The sequence below is a fragment of the Myotis davidii genome, unplaced genomic scaffold, assembly GCF_000327345.1.
Source record: "Myotis davidii unplaced genomic scaffold, ASM32734v1 scaffold595, whole genome shotgun sequence".
Lineage (NCBI taxonomy): Eukaryota > Metazoa > Chordata > Mammalia > Chiroptera > Vespertilionidae > Myotis > Myotis davidii.
Window position 1 is genome coordinate 205262 of NW_006286790.1, and position 18866 is coordinate 224127.

At 38.7% G+C, this 18866-nt stretch overlaps 1 protein-coding gene across 1 annotated transcript in view; it reads left to right on the top strand.

Annotated features, from left to right (window-relative positions):
- Positions 1-18866, top strand: part of ANKFN1 (ankyrin repeat and fibronectin type III domain containing 1) — a 220662-nt gene that overhangs the window by 144654 nt on the left and 57142 nt on the right. Inside the window, exons 7-9 of the mRNA XM_006758689.1 lie at positions 7419-7516; positions 9920-10010; positions 15282-15389. Coding sequence (XP_006758752.1) covers positions 7419-7516; positions 9920-10010; positions 15282-15389 — 297 coding nt within the window. The remainder of the gene's footprint in view (positions 1-7418; positions 7517-9919; positions 10011-15281; positions 15390-18866) is intronic.

Genomic DNA, 18866 nt, shown 5'->3' on the forward strand with positions numbered 1-18866 from the left:
GATCTTGCATTTCCCATCTTGAGAGCTGTGTGAAATAAATGTTTGTTGTTTAAACCACCAGTGTGTGGTATTTTTGTGGTAGCAGCCCATATTAAGACAGCATCCCTAGGGACTCTCTCCCCCTCCCCATGTGGGAGTCTGTGCTTGTTTCTCAATAAATTTCCATCTTTTACTATAAAAAAAGAGACAGTATCCCTGGTAGAGAAAGAATGCTTTTCATATTGTGTGGTTGAGGCTTACCACTTACTCTTTCTTCTCCCGGTTTTCTAAGTGATGGAGGATATACCCGTAGCTTGGGTATACTCTGTTTGTAAATGTATACCAGTTTTATTAGTCTGTCAGCATTATCTACACTAATAAAAGAGAAACATGCAAATTGGTGTCACTCTGCTACGCCCACCAGCCAATCAGATGAGTATGCAAATTAACCCAACAAAGATGGCAGTTAATTTGCATATGCAGGCATGGAGTGAAGACGGAAGGCTCTGGCTGGCCTGAATACTGAAGAGGCTTGGCTTCTCCGCTGTGGCCAGACCAAAGGCCTGGGTCCTGGGTGCCGGAGGAAACCCAGTGCTGGCAGCCAGGGGAAGGAAGGCCTATTGCACAAATCTTGGTGCAACGGGCTTCTAGTTTAAAATGCTGTAAAAATAGAGATGAGTTTTAGGTACTTACTGCATTTGTCTTTAATATAATTTCTTTAAGTTTATACAATTTAATTTTTCATGATGACTGTTAACCACCATTTCACAAAATTCTGAAATTTTAACATTCAGCTCTTGTGAGCTATATGGGTCAACTTCAGCACCCTGTTGCATTTATCGCATATAAATTTGGAGCAAGGCAAAGCTCTGACTTCCTCCCTTTCCCTATTTGTGCTTCCTCTTAAAGCCACCCTATCATACCACTTGGTCTCAGACGTGACACAAGAAGTGGATTTTGTACACTACTTTTTGATAAATTTGACACCTTCCCCAAACCAGTGAATATGTCTACTAAGGACAGATATTCTATAAATGTATGAAAATAGTGACCTCTATATGACCTAGGTTTGTGGATTATTTATGCTCCCAATAACTCAACTAGTGCAGATTATTCAGACTTTCTCATCCCCAAACTATCAACATTACTGAGGGAATTTGTTTGAAGACATTCCTAGTTCTCCTAGCTAAGTGACCAGGTAAGTAATGAGAGGTAAAGCACCATGGATCTCATTGGAGACATGAGGCTGGCAGCAACTGGGCCTCTGAAGACTGGTATGCATTCAACAAACATTTATGCTAGGCTTGGAAAGAGAGAAAGCCCCACTAGTAATAGTATGAACCATATAAATGATAATGCCTTTCATTTGAAAAACCAATGGGATCACGAGAAAGAATACTTTTAGGTAAGAGACATATAGGATGAACTATTAGGAAGGACATAAAGAAGCAAATGGATCCAACTGTGGAGGTTTTTCTGTGGTTACTTGTAGTGCTTTATGTACTTCTCAAAACCTGAATATTTAGACATCCCTGCTTCCTGTCTGTATCTGTGTGTCACTCTAGCATATGGCAGGCAAAACTAAAACAGTATACAGTATATACAGATGGGCACTTATTATTTGTGGGGTGGCAGAATCTGACAATAAGTAATTGAATACAACCTTCCAATTCCAACTTTGCTTTTAATCTTCTAGGAGTTGCGGGTCAGGAAGGCTTTACTAGTGTCCAAAAAAAAAAAAAAAAAAAAGCCGTTTGCCCTTAATTTAAATCATTGTTTTTCTAGAGAAATTTAATTTGGGGGGGAAATGTTTTTCTAATTAACTAGAAGACCATGTGCTATGCAAACAATAAAGATTTTTGTTTGAATGTAATGCATGCCTCTGATCCTAGGACTACCAAGGGAATTTAAAATAAAATATGCAAGCAGCTCTGACCTCCTATTTTGCCAGAGCTAAACAGAATTCTCAGATCCAGAGTTTTCATGTCAGTTCCCAATTTAAAACCCACAAGTGTTGAGCGGGCTCATGCTTCAGCAAGGCACATCTTCTCATCTCTAGAAATGACTGTATTTGGGTTTCTGGGCACGTCCCTCTCTTCCTCTTTCTTCCTCTTGTGCTATGGTTGGCCTGGAAGGTTAGAAACTGCACAATTAGATGGATCAGGGGAAGATTTCATAATGCTCTGGTGCTGGGCTAGACAGTCTAGCCAAATTCCGTTCATTAGCTAAGGCGCCAGGCTGAGTGTGGCCAGTAAGAATGCTGTTTTGGTTCCATAGAAATGTTGATAGGAAATAGGAAATAAACTTTTATTTTGGGGGTTCCTGAGAGACAGTTTGGGCAAGTGAAGAGTCTGGGATGCTGGGAATCTGGAGGCTAGTAGTTAATCTCCATCTCAACCACTTACTGGGCAACTCAAGCAACTTCTACTCTCTTTTGATTTCGTTTTTTCTGACACTGTTTTCTTACTCTTTATGTACCAGCATCAGAGTTTTGTCTACTTTAGACTTTAAATATTTGAAAGTCCAGAATCAAGCATTCAATTTACCCAGCATTTACTGAGCCACCTGTGGTGCTATAGTAAGTGCTTTGGATACTGGTATTAATTTGACATGGTCTTGCCCTCATAGAGCATATAGACTACAGAGGAGACAGATGTCTTAAAAATTAAATAAAAAACAATAACGCAAGTGCAATATAAGACATTAAAATTGCTAAGACAGAAAATATAAGACAGAAAAATTGGCAAAGGAGCTTCCCTTGGAAGCCCAGGAGAAGCTATCGAATGGAAATGTCCTTGAACCAGGTCTGTTTGAATGAAGAGGAAGATGATTTGGGGACAGAGGATAGCGTACAAAAGAAGAAAACAGCATAAGCAATGGGTCTGAGGTCCAGTGACTGGTGAGGCTGGAGTGGGGGGTGTGGGTGGGGCCTGGGCAAAAGGCGAGAGGATAACTTTTACTGTGTACTCCTCCCAGTGTGCAAACAGGATAAAACAACTCTGGGCTTTGAGGCATTGGAGACTGTAGGGAGAACCTGGACAATAACAGGTTTGGGGTTTATTTTTTAATCAGATGAAATTAACTGGACATTGTTGCAATGTTATTTCTTTACACCTTTAGGATACATAGTTATCACATCTCAAAAAACTAGCCTGAAACTTAAAAGTGTTCCAGAGAGAGCAGGGTGTATTAATCACACAGTCTACAATAGGAGACTTATTATTTACCTGTGCATTAGACTAAGTTCTCAGCTTGTACATCCTTAACACTTCTAGTTCTGAGTTCTCTGCCTTTCTCATTGAGTCTGCGGCATTTCCCCTCACATTATAGGCTTTAGGTGACAAGCCCAGATCTTCAGTTCCTTTTCATTTTATGCTTTTTAACACGTTAAGCACCATGTCAGTCACCGGTGACTGACACTATACTTTCTGTGTGGACCTCATCAGTCTCTGGCCACCAACATATCGGTGAAATCGAATATCACAGGCTAAACGGAAAGGAAGACAAAACAGGCTTGGCGCTTAATGCGTTAACTTTGATTTACATAGCTGCCATCAGGAAAATGGTCATGTTCAGCTAGAACTCTCCTGCCCAAATGATTCTACATTTCTAAAGTTTAGATAAAAATGAAGTATTTGTTAAAATAACAGTGTCACATTTAAAATATCCATCGTTATTTGATTTAAATATAGTACATCACAGTTTGAGCCAGAGCCAAATTTTAAGAAATACTAACACCTAGGTTTTCTCTGTACCTTTCTTGCTCATGTTCAACTGCTATGAGCCATTGCATGATTGAACCCTGCTTCTATTTCCCAAACCTAAAAAGAAACAGTTGCCTGATCTTTATCTTAAAATTATAAGTTTTATATAGCTTTAAACTTCATATACATGGCTCCAGCCCTTCAGGGATTTACAGCAGGCTTATATGTGATTTTCTCATGGCCTTAATATTAAGTCGTTAAATGACCTACACATAACTTTCCAGAGAGACCATGCTAACTTGCCTTCTTAGAATTCCTAGTTGGCTCTCCAAGTGGCTCCTGCTTACTCTGTTCCCTCTTCATTCTTAAATTATCAGAAGCTCCTTTGTACATGTCAGAAGAGTCCACGAACCCAGTAAAGTACACAGAAGAAAATGACTATTGGTCATCCCAGCATAGGTTGGCCATTCCAACATGGATAATTTTTTTCCTTCCAAGTGAATCTTCTCTTTTCCTAGTCCTTTCCCCCTTTGAAACCCATATGTGTTATAAGATCTAACTGGACTTAAATGCTTAAAACATTCTATTAACTATAAAAGCAGGACCACATGCACATTCTGACAAACCTGCTTCTATATTTTTATTCTGATTTTCAAGAAGCCAGGCCCTCTTTTCCACCTGGAACATGCTCTGTAAAACATATTCAATAGCACATAAACAGTTCTTATTCAAAAATAAATTGTGTTTCTTCAAAAATTTTAAAGATTGTATCTTTGAGCAACTTCTCATTAATCACTTGCCAAATAATCTGGTATCATTCCCCCTAATCCCTAACTCTCCTTTGGCATGCTACCCTGAATCCTTAGCTTGGAATCAGAAGCTCTTAATTATCAGCCTTGAACTTGGAGCTCCACCACATCAGTCAATCAAACATGTTCAATGGCAATCAAGGATATTTTTGTTTCTAGAATTTTCTTTGTTCTTTCTAGATGTCTTTATACATTTGCTACTAATTTTCATTCTGTTTTGTTTGTGATAACTCCCTCAATGATTTCTTTTTTTTCCTTTAGTTAAAATATTATTCAAGATTATTCTCTAATTACAAACCCACTCAATTTGACTTTCAGAGACAACTTCTTCAAGAGCTAGTAGCTCCTAATAAGCAGAAAAAAAAAATTTTGAAAACAATTATACACATATATATAACGTATATAAAAACATAAACATGTGTGTTTTAGAATACATATTTATAAGGAGGTAGAGAGTTATAACTCTCAATTTGAAAGTTAACATAACTGTAATCATTTGATTTTAACTGGGTTTTACAATATGCCTGAAAGCTTCAAAGGGCAAGACACTAGAGAAGAAGAAAATATCTCCATGTTGGAAAAAAGCAGTCTATTCCAGGGGTGTGTGTGTGTGTGTGTGTGTGTGTGTGTGTGTGTGTGTGTGTGTGTGTGTAAAATATTTAGTAGGCACCATCTATGTACTGCATACACAGATCCACATACCAGAGAGGGAAAGAAATGACACTTTTCCTATTCTCAAGTTTCTCACGATCTAATAAGAAAAAGAGACACAATAAAGCATAATGTGTTTAATAAACCTTGTTTTTATATGAATAAAGAACTCTACGAGCACAAAAACAGGTGTTTAATTAATTATTGCACAGGAATTAAGAGTTGGCTTTGCCAGGTCTTAAACGATTAGTAGGGTTTCACAAAGCCAAAGTTGGAAGATGAGCAAAAGACACAGAGGCAGAAAAATACACACAATAATCACATAACAGGACTTACATAACAAGGAATTTGCTTTGGGAAATGGAAGAAGATGAAGACAGGAGAGTACGGTTGGAACCAGATTATGAAAGTCCTTGAATGCCTTGGTAAAAATTCATTTTATTTTGAAAGCACTATGAAAGATTTTAAGTGGAGGAATGAAAGAAATAGATCTGCATTTCAAAACTATAATTCAGGTTATATAGTAAGAGGATTGTATATGAGGATGAAAAGATGAACAGAAAAATAAATTAGGAGAGCTAATCAGTTGATCTATCAGGCTTATAAAAAAATCAACTGCAGAGCTGATGATCATGATTATAAAGGCCTGTTCCACAGTAATTTCAGTGTGAGGGGAAGAGGGAAAACTTAGAGCCTACTGGGTTTAGTAATTTACTCAGTATAAGGAATCAGGGGGAAAGAGGAGGTAAGGACGCTCTGAGATTTGAGATTGGGGGACTGGGTGTGTGTCCGTACCATGAGCTAAAATTGAGGAAACGAGAGAAGAAACATATCTTGGCAAGTACTTAAGAGATACTCAAGTGGAGTGAAGGCTTACAGGAGAAAATTAAAGCTCCAGAAAGAGGTCATACTACCTAGAATTACAGTTTCAAGAGGCACAGCTGGAGCCATAAGGGTGACTAAGGTCATTACCTGTGGCAAGTATGAGGAGTAAATAGAAGAGCCAAACCCCCAAGGAATAGCACATCAAAGGAAGAAGAAAAGGGGAACCCTGGGAGAGCCTGGAATGTGGAAATCAGGAGGGAGAAGCAAAGAGAGTGTGCAACTAAAACCAATGGGAAAGAAGGTTGTAAAAAATAAGGGAGGCCATTGTGGCAAAATTTCCTAAGAAGAGGTTTTGTGGATGGTCAGAACACTAGTAATTTTAGGAGAGCAATTTTGAGAGAGTGGAGAAAGCAAGGCAGACACCCAGGAGAATAATGAAAAGAGGTAGAGGGGCTGTAACTAAAGCAGAGAGATCTGTGACTCTGGGGAAGCAACAGAATTTAGGAATAGCTTGGCTTAATTTTGAAATATTTAAGTGTCATAGAGAATGTAATTTAAATCTTAAAGTCTATAGCTTGTCATCATGAGGTTTAGAAACACGCAGGCCTTGTCTCCCATGTGACTCAATCGCCTGCTTCATTTAGGATTGCCTTAAATCCTGCCATATGTAAACTGTCCCTTAAGACACTTTTTACCAATGATACAAAATTTATCTTTCCTGATCATGGTTTTTTCAACCAGTGGTCTCACAGGAAAATGGAGTATTAGAATTTGGGTGTTAGATGTAACCTTGAATGAACACCCACTTTGAGGATGCCAGGTGTGAGGGGACCACTGCAGAGTTCAGCCACAAATCCCAAATCCTGGGAGATAATGTCAGGAAGTAGAAGGAAAGCAGGGAATGGCGTATGAGACACTCAGGAAAGAGAATGATTCCAGGAAAAGGTGTCAGGTTTTATGGGAGGAAATGAAAGGAAGCTTCTTTATTTCGAATATGAGAATGTCACTGGGACCCTGAAATAGCATTTTCAGTAGAACATTGAGGCAGAAACCAGACTTGGGAATAAATAGAATGCAGTGTCATAATGAAGCCTTCTCACATATAATAAAATACGTCATCTTCTATATACAGTGAACTTGTACATGTAATGTGCCTGAGAAAATGTATGTCTATACACGCACACACACAAGTATTTAAGGTATATTAGTCATTGTTGAATAATTACTTTTTTTGCTCTTGTTTTAAAAAATATAATTGTGAACTTGGAAACTGACTTATGTTGAGGAGAATGTTAGATGTGTCAATATAGGAAAAAGAGGGTAAACTTACTATTTTGGGGAGAGATTCTGTGCTAGAGTGTCTTTATTTCTTAATGACAATTTCATCCATTCTCTCTTCCTCTCCCTCTGCCTCTTTCTGCCTCCCTCTCCCTCCTTCTCTCCCTCCCAGTGGAATGGAGTATGTCTAAAGACTTCTGTCCTTTGGCTGGAGAAATCATCATGGAGGACCTACAGACCCTGAGATGCACAATTACAGGGCTTATAACGGTAAATGCCAAATCTCCCCCCTTAAACTTCCCATTCCCCTGCCCCTGATGTTTGTGCGGGGATTTTGGTAGCAAATGCCTTACTCTGGAAGCAACAGGCAACACCCAGTCCTCTGGCAACAACTGCCATTCCTTAAGCATGATATGTCTGGTATCCATAATCTGAACCCCACAACGGAGTGAGCAGACAGCATGAACCACTTTGTAAACTGCCATGTTCTACGGAGATCAGAAAAAGACTGGCCTCACACAAGCCTTGAAAGCTGCTGCTTTCTGGATCTCAGTCTAATCTTTAGGGGGGATCAAAGGCTCCGAGAGATCCAATTTTGACTCCCTGTCTGATGGTAAAAATAACAGCCTCATCTATCCCTCACCCCCACAGCCTGGTTGAGATCAGTCATCAATTGGAGTCACACAATTTCCTGAGAAAAATCCTTTTCCCTTGATTTAAAAAAAAAATCTGTCTAAATCTGCTCTCTCAAAAAAGAAGCTATATATGGTGGCGCTACATTTCTCAGTAACCTGAACCAATTTAAACTGTGAATGAAAAACTGGAACAAACTGTGCTTATTTGTTCAACCAATCTAAACTTAAATGTTAATTATTTATAGAACTATAAACCATATAAGCATACAAAATGCAAAATATAAAAACACCTAGCAAATCAGTTCAGACAGAAACAAACCCTATATTTCCTCTAATAATTAAAATGCAACAAAACTGGATCACCGAAATCTTTTTTTATAATGGGAAAAAAAAACATTTTTAAGTAAACTTAAATCCAACCTGTAATTTTTTTTGGCGGGGGGAGAGCGGCACAATTTAAATAATACCTTAGGACTTTCGCATGTAAGAGGTAGAGGGAGAATTTTGTTATTATTGTTGTTTTTCTAAAAAGTTAGTCAATTAAAACAGTTCTATGTAAAGTACAATCCTGAAACCCAGCATTAACAAGGTGCACCAGGGTACATCTCTTTGAATATGAACCAGCTCATTCTAACAGAATGCTTGGTGGTTGGGTCACCACCATAGAATCCTGACTTTTAGTTCTAATCACACGTCTACACCAGAGGCCAAAACTGTGGATTACCAGAAAAAACAAACACGGGTAGGTGGCCCCCAGAGATGCTATCGGCAGACGGCAGACGAATGATTCCCAACCCTATAGCTCACATGATGGAAGAGGGCCATAGAGAACCCTAGGGAATTTCCATTGCTTGAAAAGAAAAAGTGTTATGGTGATAAAAATGGAAAGCTCTCCACAGAGAATTTCTCTAATATTTGAACTAATTTTTATAGGAATTAAGTTTTTCCACTTGGTCATCCAATGAGAACAATGCAGACAGTATCCTAATCACATAAAAGAGTAGAAGTAGATTTACACTTCTATAGAGTCTTCGTAACCTTGAGGTACAGAGAAACCCATTTTTATAGAAACCCATTTTTAATGTTAAAATATTTTTAACTTTACATTAGAGTAAGCCCGATATTATTAAACCCCTAGCAAAGGCTCTTCAGAGATTGCTTTTTTTTTTTTTAACTACAAACACCATTTTACAATTTTTGCAATCAATGGTTTATCAAATGCTGGCTTCTAAAATGCCCCTTTGAGTTCACCAGGAAAAAACAAACTCCTCAAAGCAAAAACATAAAGCCATACAAAACATTTAAAAAGATTATAAGCAAACAAAAATAACTCCTTAACTCATAATACCAGAAGACATTAAAGAATATATCATTGTTTTAATAACAGTTTTAAAGTGGAAGTAATATCAAATAATTAACTTTTTTGAAGTTTTGATAGGTGAGTTGAGAATGTTTATTGTAGCATTGTTTATTGTGGTGTAACTTGTGGAAATAATCCAAACTTGCACCAGTGAGGGATTAGTTAAATAAATGGCTGTATTTGCCCCACAGAGTAGTACGATGCAGCCACTAAAAGAATGAAGCAGAACTTTAATGACTAATCTGAAAAGATATTCATTAAAACTTGTTACTTTTATAAAGAAAGTTGATCAGCTAAAATGGTGATGGTGGTTTTCTCTGGGGGAAGGGAAGATGAGAAAGATGAGGGTGAAAAAAGTACTCTTTTTTGGTAAACCTTATAAAACTGTGTATTTTAAAAATTGGTGTTTATGTGTTTTGGAGGGGTCAGAAAAAGTAATTTATGATATTGTAGTTCTTGGGATAGAAGACAGCATAAAGAAAGCAAAAGGACACCCCCAAAATATGTATTATCATACGTAAACATAATAGTCAAGAAAAGATAGAAAGCTAAAGTATGGGTGGTGGAGTAGTTTGCTCTCAAGGGATAAAGGAGTTCAGCAGACAAGAAAATCTACTTCTAGGGTAACAGTGACTAAATAAAATTCCTGATGCATTCTTCTATTTTGATACTTTGCAGGGCCAACAGTACTTTGTTCAAGTCTCAGCTTATAACATGAAAGGATGGGGACCTGCTCAGATCACGACGCCAACATGTGCCTCTCCTTCTAGTAGGTGGTGGTTGTGAACTCCCTCAAGCCTGGCAACAGGCTCCAACTCCCACTCTATCCTCAGGATGTCATTGCCATTCATTCCCTGTCTCCACTGCAGTAGACTAACTCAGGGCGGCATCTGGGCCACATAATGAATGATTTATCTGCAGAAATGCTCCCCTGGGAAGCAACTCAATGGAATGAAAGGAGATATGTAACCAGCAAGACTAAATTTGGTGCCCATTAACTGTATAGCCTTCAAAGGTTACTGAAACTCTCAAGAGTCTCAATTCAACATCTATTGAATGGGTCTGATCACAGCCTTACTCAGGGTTTTTGTGGGGATATAGTGAAACGGCTCCGTGGCACTGGCTGGCCCAAAATACGTAGAGTCCATTTTAGCTCTTATCATCCCTTTTGTGACAGGAACCGAGGAAATCTTACATTCCGTCAGAAGAAAAACTTTCTTACAAACAGGCACTCTGTCACAAATATAACTGATAATATCTGTTGTGGTGGCTGAAAAACCCAGCAAAGCCTCCTCTAATTATTTGAAGTTTAATAATTTATGCCCTGGTATATCTGGTAACTCTTTGTTAACCAGAAAAAACAATCTCAAACATATCATATAATATATTTTTCTGCATAATGAGCCTATTGCTGGTGTTGCAGTTTTTTGGATCTTCACGAATGTGATAGTTAAAAATGGTATAACATGTTCCTGTGAGTACAAACTGCTACTTCCTTTTTGGAACACAATCTGCCATCTATATCAACTACCATAAGAACATTCATTTCTTTCTAACCCATAATTACACATCTAGGAATTTAACCTAAGAAAACAAAGGCAGACAAACAATTATGGACAAAGATGTGCAGTGCAGCAACATATTGCTATAGTGAAATATCATGTGTGATGAGAGAACAAGTATTCTATATTAACTTAATGGTTCAATAAAGTATCATATAGTATCTATACTACAGAACAAAATGGTGTTTTACAAAACATTCATTGTGTTGAAGAAATTCTTACAGTATAAACTTTGTGTAAAAAAAATGCAAGATTTTTATACAACATTTAAACTGTGAGTTTGATTTTAATTAGATAGGTGTGTCTAAATAGAACTCTCCAAATTTAATAGTGGATATCTGAGTTATGAGTTTTCTTTTTTATATTTATATACTTTTTGAGTATTATGATAACTCTTTACCCAGGACCAATCACAAATCGGTGGTATGTTATGGGGTTTCCCATTCAGTATCTCACTTAATACTCACAACTATCAGTCATCACTCTTCCGTCTTGTGGATAAGCAGCATCAGAGCTAACATCTATAAGACTCATTATATGCTGTGTGTTAATCTAGGAATTTATCATGGGTTAACTCTTTTAATCTTTATAACAAACCTACTGAGGTGAATTATTCTTAGACCCATTTTACTAATGAGAGAACTATTAACATAGAGAGGCACATACACACACAGAGCCCCACATCACCAAACTAGCAACCACGGAAGTCAAGTCCAACTCCTCCGTCTCCTCTAATAATAAGGAAATAGGGATTCAGAGAGGATGTTGCCTTACTCAAGGTTACAACTCTGGTATGTGGCTAAGCCAGGATCCAAGCCCAAAGAGCTCAAGACCCGCTACGTACACCAGGAGTAACTAGTGCCCCACTATCAGGCAGACAAGCCAACTAAGAACCAGCCAACCATTCCTGACTCCCATCTCTGGTGGATTCAGACAGCTAATCGAGATCATACAGAGCCTTAGATCACTGATACCAGAGACTCTATAAGGCTCCTGAATCCCCTAGCACTTAATGATTTAAGTATTCCGGTCTTATTTAGACATCTTTCTTATTCAAGACTTGTCAGAAATACAAACTGGGAATATTGAAAGATTAAGATAATAAGGGAACCAATCTCTTTCCAAGAAGAAAAGGAAATGGGTATATATTATTGGAAATGGAGGGATAGAAGAGACAGAAAAGAAAAAAAAAAAAGCTAGCCTCAGTTCACTTGAAGGTAGGGCAGTGGAAAACCCACTCCAAATGCACACCCCATGCAAATTCGGATCTGCATGTGGATGCATTTACATAAAACATCACATGTCTGGTTCTATAAACAAATTTTATTCAGACACTCTTCCTTACAGCTCATGTGAAGAGCTCTCTCCAAAATGACAAGAACAGTTGTCCAAGACTGGAAGATTCACTTACTTCTTGCTAATTAACATAGCAAAATGGCAGTGCTTTCAAAAACAGCACAATGGATTAGTAGGGGTATCTGGCAAAGAGCTAAAATGCAAACATATCATTACAGTTGCTGCAGACATGCCATATCACTTGGAAAGAACAATATAAAAACACTCTGGTTCTATTTACAAACAGAGTATGACATTGTGATGTAACATGTATCATTATTCAAATATTTACCAGAAGACAATGTATTCTAACATGACAGAGTAATTGGAAATTGGGTAATATGTTCCAGTAAGCTATAAAACTTTTTTTATATTTTTACAAAAGGCCTTAATGTGTTTTTATAGACTTATGTTATATGGTAGGGTACATAATAAGAGAAAAGGACCCAGACAGGCTTGTCTGAGTTACGATCAGGAAAGCCCTGATATCGCCAGCGAATGTAAGCTCTGCATTGTGTTGCAATTGAAGTGTCTCATTACCAGAACAGTGAACTGTATTATGTGGCACAATCTGCTCTTTTCTTACCACACCAAGTTTATTCCTGTCAGGTTCCTGATTTCTTAATATATTTTCAATTTTCTCCCTCATCCCTAAAGTCTCCTATTTTATGTAGTCGTCAGAACCTTCCAAACATCTATGAGAAAAACTCATTCTTTCCAAAAACCTTGGCATCATGTCCGGCATTCACTCAGGCTGCAATTTAGCATTAGCAATTTTCTAATGTATCATAAAGTCATCAGCTCAAGCTCGCCTCTGATGTAATAGGACTCGGCTGAAAGAGCCAGGTCCATTTCATCTCCCCTTGCATTGACAGCAGTATTAACACTCATTAGAATGTATTAGCATGTTCAGGGCCAGGCAGTAATTCAGCCACCCAGGAGTCCTACTGAAGCAAACTATGTTGCTCATCTTATCATAAGGATTTCAGATACATTTATCCAGCTAGGGGAACAAACTCATAATGACCTATGGAAATCCATGAAAATAATGTTTATTCTCACTATGCCCAGACAATAGGGACACTACAAAAAGTACTTGGAGTTAATGTCCTCAAACATTTCCAAATTTCCTAATAACAGCCCTTTCCTAGTCCATCCTATCTGAACACCTTCACACAGCTACTCACAATGCCTCACCAACATTTAATGGGTGTCTCCTATGTGCCCAAAGATGATGAGGGAACCAGTCTCTTTTATTACTTCTTTGAAATCTCAGATAACATAAAAAGAGACTCAAAAATTCACTTTACAGAGGAGAAACCTGAGACAAAGAGAAATTAAGTCACAGTTCCTGCCCACAAGGAACAGAGTCTACAGAAGGCACCTATGCCAATTCCCTGTCTCCAGAGTTGACCACAACTAACCCACACCACACAGATGCCAACCAAGCTCTGACCCTCCTTCCCAAAAGAAAAAACAAACATGTCCATGGTATAAGGAAATGAGCATATTAGGGAGGGTCATAAGACTATGCGACAGTCCTGGCCATGCCACCAACCAGTTGAGTAATGTAGAACTGGAATGGGTTTCTGTTGGCCTCGGTCTTGTGAGAGCTAAAATGGAGAAGGGTACATGGGAGAGGGTGGGAAAGAGGAAGGATTAGGATATATCTGGGGCCTCCTTCTTCAGAGGGGATCATCTGATACGGTAAGAATGTTTACATACTTGCTACTCAGGGAGTTAACTCCCCACCAATAAAGACCCTTCTTTTTAAGTTATTACTTACACAATGCCTTCTATGTAACATCGTGGTAGATACCTCTTAGACCTCTCATTTAATCCTCACAAAATAATTCAAGGTAGACACTATCCTCCTTTCTCACGTTACAGAGTAGAGACCCTGTGAGTGTAAGTAACTTACTTCAGTTATAGTCACTAAGCTAGGAATCAGAAGGGCCAGGATTCACACCCAAGTTTATCTGTCTCCAGGACCTGTGTCTTTCTAAATGTGCTGTACTACTTGGCCTTGGATGGACCTGTGTAGAAGACTTTTACCTAACTTTAACTGTCATGGCACCTAAACAAGGGAGATTCCATATTTTAAAATAAAACTAGGGGGAGGGAATTTGAAAATCATTCAACTAGAATTTAAGCCTCCACTATACTTATGAACAAACTGACTTTTCTAGGAGAAAAAAAAAAAAAAGCCTAGCGTTTTTAGAAAAAGCATTTTAACTAAGAAGCGCCTTCAATTGTTTGCTTCTGAAAGGTTCAGAAAGTAAAACTGGGGGAAGGAAAACAGAGAGAAGAAGGGATGGACTATGAAATGACTGACTGACCTGCTAAAAAAAAAATAATCCAGAGTTGGAGACAGCAGAATTACAGACTTGACATTAGTCCCATATGGGTTATTACTCTTGATATCATTATTGCCAAATGGAATGAAAATAGAAGGGGGAGAAAAATCTCAGTGGGTATTGCAATTTAAATTTGCCATGTAAGCTAATACTGTATATTTAGAGACTGAGCAGACAGGGTGGTTGGTGGCTCAGAGTATGTGCAGGAGTTGCCGTGCCAGCTAACCAAAGCAGACATTCATTAGAGCAAAATGTAGATTTCAATTTCTTGGCATCTGACATGGGCTCTTTCCTTGGAAAGAAATGTCAATTTGGCCAAAAGTGTGAAACCTACAATAAAAGCATTGGGACTGTAGATTTCATCTAGTCTGCACATTCCCACACCCCCTTCTTTCCTACTGTGGAAATCCAGTTGAGACCTGGGGTGCTAAGTGGAGAGATGGCAGGGGAACTGATTAGGACACTGGGTGCTGAAAGGAGAATAAGGAGCTGGGGGAGGGGAAATTGGACTCCCAAATTCCCCATTTTCTTTTGGCTTTCCATTACCATTTTCTTGTGCCCTAAAACTGCCCAACATGAGAAACCAACCACAATTACTGTTTTGCACAGGGCCCTGAACAATGGCAGCCTCCAAACCCTTGGCACTGCTTGCTAGCTGTGCAAATGCTGGGTGCTTATCCACAGAGTCTGTGGGCAGCATGAGCAAAACTCAGCTCCCAAGGCAGGGCTGGGGAGAGGCCTCCCCTGCTTTAAAATTTCACTCTGTTTGTTTCTTTTGTTCAATAGACTGGAAAGACTATGACGACAGAGAGCCCAGACACAAGGGACAGAGTGAAGTTTTGGAAGGTCTGCTGCAGCAGGTCCGAGCCCTTCATCAGCATTATAGTTGCCGAGGTAAGGATAAAAATCTGCACTGGGCCATCGACTGAGGTCTCGGTGGCGCCGGTAATTTTAGCAGTTTCCTAACTGGGTCATACCTTCTCATTCATCAGGGAGAGAGAGATATTAATATTTGTACATCTGGAATCACTTTACAGCACTATCTTGTTTTAACCCTTCAGAAAAGATTTCCCTCTCCTTCCTCCCTTTCTCTCTCACCCTCTCTTTATAAGAATAGTTTGAAAACAAGCACAAGAAAAACAGCAGCTGCCATTAGTCCCCTTCCCTTTGAACTGCCCCTTTGCAAACCTCCTCAGTGTGCTGGGTCTTGAGGATATTCACCCTAAAGTTTCACCTCTAAAGCAAACTCTGTGAGCATCCCTGAGGAAGCACAACCATTTATAGCAGCAACAAAAATAATAAACCTTTGTGTATCCTTCCAATAAAGTTTACATGCAATTTCACATCCAATATCTCTTTTTCATCCTCATTTTGGAAATCACCACTGAGGCTAAGTTACTTGACCAAGGTCACAATGCTAGGAAAAGACAGAATCAACATAGCAACTGAGGTTTTCTGTCTCCAAGCCCAGCCTCACTGTCACACATCATTTTGGTCTCCCATCCTTACTTACATCAGGACTGGGCCTTGGACTTTAACCTCACCCTGAATTTTAATCTTCCCCTGTACTATTGCTCAAGACCAAGTAGAGCATACCTTCCACAGACCTGCCAACTACACCCAGAAAATCTCTCGAGGAGCTTTTGAAAGCTTCTCTTCTACTTGGACTGTTCCAATGGGCCAGGGTCGGGTTTCTGATCTGTGTAATGATTCGTGGAACAGGCACTTAGTTTTATTTGGAGAATTAAAGCCTCCATAAAGTTTTCATTTTCCATGCTCCTTCACCCACCAGATCGCCAACCACATTGCACTCCCTAGATTCAGGGCACTGCTGGACCTGGGAGGTAAGAAATCAATGGTTGAGATGAAGAGATGCTAGTTGAGTTCTGATGAGGTGTAAACAAAATGTTATTCCCAATTACTGTAGAACTATGATAACTGTAGAAATGTTAGCTATAACTACAAATGAGGACACACATTTGCAAGAAAATATTGTCCTAATGAATGGTTCATTAGGAGAGTTAAATATGCATGGAAGAAGCTTGAGAAGGAAACCCCAGAGGGATTTCATTCCCAGAACTTTAGGAAAACTTTATCCAGATCAGAGTCTTCAACATTCCACACTACGCAAGGTGCACTCAATTCTCAGTTATCTAGGGTCCATTTAACCAGATGAGGCATTACCTAGAAGAACATTATTTTCTTGCAAATATTAATAGTCAGTTCTAGCTATAGTCAAAATTTGCAAAGGGCTTTATTATCATAGTTAAACAGTAACTGAGAACAACTTTTTGCTAATGCTAAGTATGACCATCTTAACACCTACTTAAAACTCATCTAGCATCTCTTAGTTTCAACCATAGATTTCTTACTTCACTTTCTCCTTTCCTGCCTCTTCATCATTCTTCTGCCCATTGGTTCCTGTATGGCAGGCAAAGGTAATAAAGCAATGGAAAGATAATTATTTGCAATTCATAAGCCACATTTTGTTTGATCTTTATCAGAGAGGGAAAGATAAAACTACTCATGAGGATAAGGGAATATTATTTGTATTACCTAAGGATTTAGATGCTCTCCCCATTACTATTGGATTACTATTCAGTGGTCAAGAAATGATTGTCTAGACAGCCCAATTATTTCTATGGTTTCCATCAACTTTTATCATGTGCATGCATTTCCTCACATGGATGTAAATATATGTGGACTATCGGAAAGACTGATTAAGGCATAAGGTAGAACTTCCCAAAAAGGAGGATTATTTTTTATATTGAAATATGCTCTGGATACTTAAACAGTACCCAAGTGCATTCCAAAGAACAGTGGTCCTATAGGATGCTCAGCTATTCTCCAGTTGTATCAATTTTCTCTCAATACAATCAGATAACATTACTATTGTTTCAACTGCACCTTCTTAAAGACACTTCTCATGGAGCCCTCTGACCTCCTCCAATCTAGACTGGTTACTGGCTGCCTCTGTGTCTGGTGAGCAGCTGTCACCCTAAGATCTCCTTTCACCACTATGTTGAGGACTCTTCATGCCACTCTCCAATATTAGATTTCTTCTTTTTTTTTAATCCCATATCTTTCTTTTTCTTGGGTTAGTCTCTCATTTGGGGAAGCCTTTTCTCTGGCAGCTTCCTGAGAGGATACTTGGGAGCTAACTTTTGGATACAATGAATGTCTAAAGATTTGTTCTAGTTATTCTACTTAACATTTATTTAAGGATTTGGATAAGTATGGAATTCACCATTGAAATAATTTTCCTTCAGACCTCACTGTCTTCTAGCTTTTGGTCTGATTGCAGAAGTTTTGTATAAAACCTATTTTTTCTGCTCTCTAAGGTTTTAAGTTTTCTTTTTAAATTCAGTATTCTAAAATTTCACTATTATGTGCCTTTACGTGGCTCTATTGTTGTCCGTTGTGTTGCACACTTGGCAAGCCCTTTCAATATGGAAGGCACCTTCAATTAGGGAATATTAAATTATTTGTTTCCTTTTCTCCATTCTCCCTACAAGAACTCTTATTCAGATGTTGAACCTCAGAGACCAGCCCTTTATTTTTCCTTTTTCCCCCTCCCTCTACTCCTTTCCATCCCGTGTCCTTTTAAATTTCCCCAACTTTATTTTCTAAGCTTTCTATTATGTCTTTCAGACTTTGATAACATGTATTTTTTTAGAGAGAGAGAGGAAGGAAGGGAGAGAGGGGAGGGGAAAGAGGTTATTGGTGCTGTTAAGTCTTGTATGTGCCTTGACCAGGGATCAAACCTGCAACCTTGGTGTATCAGGACAACACTCTAACCAACTGCGCTATCCAGCCAGGGCTTTGATAAAATATTTTTAATTTCCAATGCTCTGTTTTATTCTCTGAATATTTCTCTTCCAGATTCCTATTGTTTTTATGAGGCAATGTCTTTTCTTATTTCTAAGGCTATTAATGATAGGCATTGTTTCATTTTATATTTTCTTTTCTCAGCATAGTCTCTCCTCTAAAATGCTTTTATTTCTTTGGGTTTGTCTTTCCTGTTAACCTGTTCTTTGCAACTCCCTGGTGATCCTTATACGTGTGCTCAGATTTAACAGATGGGAACTCAATAGCTATTGGGAAGTTCTGAGCACTAAGGCTCTTTACTTACAGGCTTCACTATAAGGTGATCTAGCATGGCCTTATCTTTAGGAAAGCAGTGAAGCCAATGTCAGAATCTTTAGGTACCTTCTCTTTGGCCACAGAAGTTTCTTTCCAGTATCCTGCCTGGAGGAAATAAGTTTGAGTACCAGTGTTCTAAGAGCCCAGTGGGAAAATATTCTGTATGGAAACTTTCATTTAATACACCTGTTTTTGAGTACGAAACACCTCCCCCCCCCCCCCCCCCCC